Here is a 7588-nt window from a genome sequence, read left to right as displayed (position 1 = left end):
CAACCAGTTTGGATTTTTGTAGCACCATTAAATGTTGGGTTTTCTGGAAGTACAATATAGATGACCTATCATCAATATCTGATTGGTGGGGGTCCAACATGCAGCGAACCCCACCAGCTGTAGGCTTTGAAAATTTAAAGGGTTTGTCCAGGACTAGAGAAACATGGCTGCTTTCTTCTAAAACCGGTGCCTCAGACATGGAGCAGAAGCAGAAGGCTCCGTACACGGTGTCGTTTTGGGTACTGGTGTACTGAAGCTCAGCTTCCATTCAAGTGCAGTATCCGGCATGGCCACTACACTATCTATGGCGCTGTCTACCTCAAGCTCCATACAATGTATAGCCTCCAGCTCTGTGGCAGCCTAACGAGACTGATTGGTGGGTGCGCTGGTTGTTAAAAGCCCCCGTGATCTGATACTGATGCTCTATCCAGATGATAGGTTATGAATATCTGTAGCCTTTAAAGCGCATGTCCACCTTAAAAAAAATATTGTCTCAATAAATCTGAAAATTATTTTGGAATAGCTCTCAGTTAGAAATTTCCTAATGTTTTGTGTCTACAGCTACTATGCAGACTATGCACCTCTATGGCAACAGACTATGAAGAAACTCTGCATAGGGTGATCCTGCAGTTTAAAAATTTCCTCCATTTGTCCCCCTAACACTTTTGTGCCAACTTACATTTGGTATGTTAGCCAGAAGCAGGGGAGAGATAGAAGGGAACATGACTGCAGGATCAGACTACGCAAAGTCTGTTCGTAGTCTGTTACCATGGAGACCCAGTTCGTATAATAGCCGTAGAGACAAAATGGTAGGAGATTTTTAATTAAGACCTATTGCAAAGTTGCTTCATTTTTTCACCCGAGGTTTATTGGAAGGTGGGCATAGGTTTTAATCCTCAGAATGGAATGCTTTGCCTAGGTAACAATATAGTTTGAAAATATAACGTGAAGCTCATCAAAAGATCAGTTCTGATGCCTTTTTGGTTTGTTTTAGACATGTAAAAAATAGCTTTTTCCCCTCTGTGCACCAACCATCGGGATGACATAAACAACGAGCCCTCCTGGCAGTAAATGGAATTGTCCTCCAGTTGGAAATAAATCCTTCTGTACCAGTTCCTGGATGTCGTGTTGCACATGAGGGTCACGTGAGGGTCACCATTAGATATCGCTGTACGCAGCATGTGAACGGGTTTGATCAAAACAATGACTTAGCCTCCTTGAAGAAAATCATCTTTTCTTGCACATGTGAAGCAGCACTGTGACTGAATGGCTTTCAAAGAACATTTCCCGACATTTTTCACAGTGTTGCAGAAATTAATTGACAGCTTGTCATTTTTGCAGGATACATCTGTGTGAGGGAAGAAGAGAAGAAAAACATCACACAAGTCTCAACAGCAGAGATAATCAATGGACCACCAACTAGACAACGCACACGATATACAGTATATACACACACTGTATACACGGTATATTCTGAATTGCATCAATTTTCTGACATCCACTTTACAAAGTGATCTGTTACCGTTACATTCCATATTTTTTTTAATTTAAACTACTATAAGAGGCTATAAGATAAAAAATTGCACCTGAATATAATGAAATAAAATGCATAATGTATTTTTTTTTTTGTTTTTAGCAGCATTTCATGGTGTGAGTAGTGCTTGGGTGCAGCTCTCTCTTCTCTCCCGGTGGGAAGTCACAGCAAAAACCAAAGCAACTGAATTAACACAGCTGCATGTAAAAATAGAAACTTCTTACATGAAACTCTCCCTTAGGCTACTTTCACACTAGCGGCAAGGAAGTCCGGCAGGATTTTCCAGGCCCTTAAGATCCCTGCCTTTCTGATGCTGGTCTGGTCCCTGCTGCTTGCTATTCCTGGTTTAGGAAAGGCCCACCCAGCCAATCACTGGCTGAGACGGATCATCGTAAAACCCCCTTTAAGGAAAGCAGACTAACTGCCCGCTCTGGAACCTACCTCTATCAATACTATACTATAATATGCCACAAAAACAAATGCAGGATCACCATTGCCCCCGCATTACTGGTTCATCAAAGACAATAAAAAAAATGAGCAAAAGCCATAAGGAGAAGGCAGACAGCCCCACCATGTCTGGTGCCGACCATTGGTGGCTGGACTGAGATCTATGCTATTAGTATGTGTGCGCTGCGTGTTATTGAGGTTGGTGTTTAAACACATCCTCCCATGTTCCTTCATAGGCTACTGCATTGAATAACATTAGGACTTCACCATGCTATGCTCTCCGATGGTTATGAGGAGTCCACTCTAGTCTTATAAAGTTTCGATTGGCCAAATAGCAGAATATTTCTGTGCTATTTAGGCTAATAGTTGAGCAGACCTGCCACCATACTATGCTGCCCTTAAAGGGTCCTCCGCCATGGACAATCCCGACTTGTTAGAAGAGTCCCTTGTGAATAATCTAATGAAAATGTGGCCCACAAACTGAATCCCCAGAGATCACCTGTGATCTGTGGAGAAACCTTGCAGGAAGTGTTCAGTTTCTCTGCAGCACCACCACAGGGGAAATTAAGTATTACACAGTGTCCAGTCACATCAGTGGGCTGTCTGTGTAATACAGGATAGGGTGAGTCCTCCAGAGACATCGACCAAGAGATGAGGATCCTGAACAGAGGACCCCCTGAATGAGTGTATAAATTGAGGTGTTGAAACTAGACATCCCCTTTCCCTTTAAAGGGTTTCTACCACTTCGTTTTGACATAATTAGCTGTCAGACACTAGCGATCCGCTAGTGTCTGCTCTACCAAACAATGCTATTATAATACCTTTGTGTGCAGCCGTTTGCCTAAAAAACGAACTTTTATTGATATGCTAATGAGCCTCTAGGTGCTATGCGGGCGTCTTGTCAGCACCTAGAGGCTCGGTCTACTCACACAAAATGCCGCCCAGCGCGTCCCTCCAGCCCGCCCATCTATTCTGGAATGCGATCCTCCCTCTGAGCCAGCGGACAAATTCTCGCGCCTGCGCCATGCGCGTCTGTATTCGGCGCAGGCGCGGTGAATGTCTGACCGCTCCCTGCACAGACATCTCCACTGCGCCTGCGCTGATGCCTACAGAGTGCTCCGAGGAACAGACGACGCCCGGCAGCAAGCAGTGGAGATGTCTGTGCAGGGAGCGGTCAGACATTCACTGCGCCGAATACAGACGCGCACGGTGCAGGCGCGAGAATTCGTCCGCTGGCTCAGAGGGAGGATCGCATTCCAGAGGAGATGGGCGGGCTGGAGGGACGCGCTGGGCGGCATTTTGTGTGAGTAGACTGAGCCTCTAAGTGCTGAAAAGACGCCCGCATAGCACCTAGAGGCTCATTAGCATATCAATAAAAGTTTGTTTTTTAGGCAAACGGCTGCACACAAAGGTATTATAATAGCATTGTTTGGTAGAGCAGACACTAGCGGATCGCTAGTGTCTGACAGCTAATTATGTCAAAACGAAGTGGTAGAAACCCTTTAAATAGATCACGCTATAATGCCAGCTCCGCTTTGTGTCACATTAACTTCAAAAGCTTCTTGGAACACAGATGAAGCCGCTTCTTATTTCCTGGAAAAAAAAAGTTCTTGTTCTTAAAGTTCTTGAAGAAGGAACCTTAAGAACATGAAAAGAAACATCAACGACTTAATAAAACTGGACATGATTTAAAATATTGATCTGCGGCATCACAGGAATTCTGATTGATCAATGTCAAAGACGCTTGGCCCACAATATAACATCAGGAAATTCAAAGCATGTTTCTTAAGTATGTAGAAAAAGCTCCGACCCCGTGGGAACTGAATGAAGAAACAAAACATGGTGGTAGCAGATTCCCTTCTAAGGTTTGGATAGAAGTAAAAAAAACGAAGACTGGAGTGCTACTTTTTTGTTTTTCATTTTTGTATTGCATTTTTTGTCTGAATATCCTCCTGAGTAGTGTCACAATCTTCTCACACAGTGCTGGATACTGAATTACTGTTCAGCCCATTTACTTGGACTCTGTATGTATGGCAGTATGATATGATAACTGTAAGGCGGTATTATTCATATGCTACAGTACAGACCAAAAGTTTGGACACACCTTCTCATTCAAAGAGTTTTCTTTATTTTTATGACTATGAAGGCATCAAAACTATGAATTAACACATGTGGAATTATATACATAACAAACAAGTGTGAAACAACTGAAAATATGTCATATTCTAGGTTCTTCAAAGTAGCCACCTTTTGCTTTGATTACTGCTTTGCACACTCTTGGCATTCTCTTGATGAGCTTCAAGAGGTAGTCCCCTGAAATGGTCTTCCAACAGTCTTGAAGGAGTTCCCAGAGATGCTTAGCACTTGTTGGCCCTTTTGCCTTCACTCTGCGGTCCAGCTCACCCCAAACCATCTCGATTGGGTTCAGGTCCGGTGACTGTGGAGGCCAGGTCATCTGGCGCAGCACCCCATCACTCTCCTTCATGGTCAAATAGCCCTTACTTTCAAAGTTTTCCCAATTTTTCGGCTGACTGACTGACCTTCATTTCTTAAAGTAACGATGGCCACTCGTTTTTCTTTACTTAGCTACTTTTTTCTTGCTATAATACAAATTCTAACAGTCTATTCAGTAGGACTATCAGCTGTGTATCCACCTGACTTCTCCTCAACGCCACTGATGGTCCCAACCCCATTTAGAAGTCAAGAAATCCCACTTATTAAACCTGACAGGGCACACCTGTGAAGTGAAAACCATTTCAGGTGACTACCTCTTGAAGCTCATCAAGAGAATGGCAAGAGTGTGCAAAGCAGTAATCAAAGCAAAAGGTGGCTACTTTGAAGAACCTAGAATATGACATATTTTCAGTTGTTTCACACTTGTTTGTTATGTATATAATTCCACATGTGTTAATTCATAGTTTTGATGCCTTCATAGTCATGAAAATAAAGAAAACTCTTTGAATGAGAAGGTGTGTCCAAACTTTTGGTCTGTACTGTACATGGCACTATTATTTGATTAGTATTATAGTGGTACACATTCTCTAAATTCATTGGAGCTATCCTCAAACATGTTTTGGTTACGGGTCTTCACAGCCCTACAGTCAATCCTCCCTTAAAGGGGTTTTCTAGGCTTAGAAAACATGGATTGCTTCTTCCACAAACTGCTTCACACCTGTCCAGAGGATATGTGTGGTATTGTAGCTCAGTTCCATTTACTTCAGGGGATCTCAGCTGCAATACTGGACACAACCTATGGATGGGCGTGCCACCATTACTGGAAGAAAGCCAGCATGTTTTTGTAATTTTGGACAATCCATTCAAAGGGATTATCCCAGAAAAGTAGTAATAGGAAAATGAGCGAGCACTCATACACTTGGCACTTTCCCAAATAACAGCATATACTTGAAGTTTTTTGGTGTGATATATATTATTGAATTTATCGACACTATTGAGTGGTATCGAATATTCAATCGAATATTTCAACATTGAATTTTCTACCATTCAATTTATCGAATATTTCTATCGAATATATTTTTATCGAATATATTATCGACCATATCTACCACAATATATGTGACTGTAATGTTGTATATTATTGCTACATTGTTCTTATAAATTTTATTACTTGTATTTTATGGGGATTTAATAAATATTTTCTGCACATGTCAATCTGGTTGCCAAGTGTATGAGTGCTCGCTCATTTTCCTATTACTACATTTGCCTTTTAAGAGAGGGTGGGGTGATTCCCTCTATATGAGCTTGCAGCACCATACCTTAACTACTTGCTAGTGAGCCACCACAACCTACCACTATTATCCCAGAAAAGGTCACAGGGTAGGTGATAAATATCTAATCACTTGGGGACCCAACACTGGGTACCCCACTGGTGATCACAATGGCCACCGTCTTTCCATTTAATGCCTATAGGGCAGACAGAAACAGTGAAGCTATCTACTCGGCTATTGCAGAAAATTTGCAGCTACTTTAAGGTTTGGGCTACACAAGATTGCAGATTAGCCTCAGCCTTATCCTGGAGGAAGTAGTTTCCCCATACAAATTTGGGCCCCCATATTTGGCTCTACATATCAGACACTGGTCTTAGGCTAGGGCTACAAGGCGACCTTGGGCGTGACACTCGTTACAGAAACAACTCAGACCGTATTGGGAGATAAGGTCCCTACAGCAGTATATAGAGCATGGTAAAATTCCTAAGGGGTTCATCTTGAACAAAACCCCAGCACAAGATCTCCGGGATGAGGCGTTTGAGGGGGAATGGAATAGATTACTATTCTCCTGTTCCATTTCACTCATGCAACTCATAATAAAAAGGAGAACAGCACTATTGGAAGTGCTGAATCAAAAAATTGGAAAATTAAAAGACCACCTTGAAAAATTCTCTAGAAATAGTGAATTTGAAATGTGGCAACAAAGACTCTGTAGTGGATTAGATAAAATTGAGAGTGAGATCATTAATAAAAAAACTAAAAAACACCAGAATACACAGAGAAATCACCAGGGTGAAAGATTTGGGGAACAAATTCCCTTATCACAGAATGAGATCCCAAAAGGGAAGAAAAGTGAAGGGGATAGGGATCGGCAGGGCTTATCAGGCAGCTACTCAATCTCTGTGACCAACAGATATGAGGAGCTGTCTGATCTGCATTTTTTAGATCATACCCCAGCACATCACAGAGCACGATTACAACACAGAGAAAGGACACCTCCCAATCACAGTTTAGAATCACCGACACATCACTACAATTTAAGACCCAAGAGCACTTATCAATACCAGAACACAGGGAAGGGACAACATCACATATCACAGAGACAGGATCACCATGCACCTCAAAAGATGAACCACATAGAACAAGTAAGATACCAACACTCAAGACACAGAGGAGGGTCAGAAAGACAAGACGAAGTAAGAGGAAGAGACACATATCACAAAAGACATCACTAGTAACGGATCTCAGCGCAATAATTAATTTAAGTTCAACCACCCTGACTAAAACCCAAAATAATCTGTTAGAGAAAGGTCTGAAGTTTGCTCCCACCAATAAGATGGATAAATTCTCTACATATATAGGAGTACAAAAACTAATAAGGAATATCTGCCTCAAAAAATATTTTATCAAAAATCCAATTGTGAGGAATGAGAAAGTGATAGTTGAAAAAACCGTAAAAAAGACAAAAAACCCTAGCAAAAACCTCCTAAAAAATAAATCAAATATGTTCCCAAGGAGTGAAATCAGCAAAGAAATAGGAGCCTTTCAGAAGTGTGTAGAGGAAGATATTTGCAAACTAAAAGCTAGATCAAGAGCCACAAACAATCTTACCAGAGGAGAGAGTTTGAGGCATTGAAACAACTACAAAAAAAACACTCCATCACTATATGCCCCGCGGATAAGGGAGGTGCGGTAGTGGTGATGGACACAATTAATTATAATAGGGAATGTCTCCGACAACTCTCAGATGGGGAGACCTATCAAAAATTGGGGGGAGACCCCCTTGAGAGATTTGAGTTGGAGCTCAGGAGATACAGTATGGACGGATTGGATAATGGTACAATATCACAGCAGGAACTGGATTTCATTTTGGGCACACAGA

The 7588-nt window shown here is 41.9% G+C and overlaps 1 protein-coding gene across 1 annotated transcript in view; it reads right to left on the bottom strand.

The window, feature by feature from the left end:
* Positions 1-1018: 1018 nt before the first annotated feature.
* Positions 1019-7588, bottom strand: part of ADAMTS12 (ADAM metallopeptidase with thrombospondin type 1 motif 12) — a 527800-nt gene continuing 521230 nt past the window's right edge. Inside the window, 1 exon segment of the mRNA XM_040421001.1 lies at positions 1019-1348. Within this exon segment, the coding sequence (XP_040276935.1) occupies positions 1209-1348 (140 nt within the window). The 3' untranslated portion in view covers positions 1019-1208.

The sequence above is a fragment of the Bufo bufo genome, chromosome 2, assembly GCF_905171765.1.
Source record: "Bufo bufo chromosome 2, aBufBuf1.1, whole genome shotgun sequence".
NCBI classification, from domain to species: domain Eukaryota; kingdom Metazoa; phylum Chordata; class Amphibia; order Anura; family Bufonidae; genus Bufo; species Bufo bufo.
The sequence above is the reverse complement of the archived record's forward strand: the minus strand, read 5'-3'. Positions and strand labels throughout refer to the sequence as shown.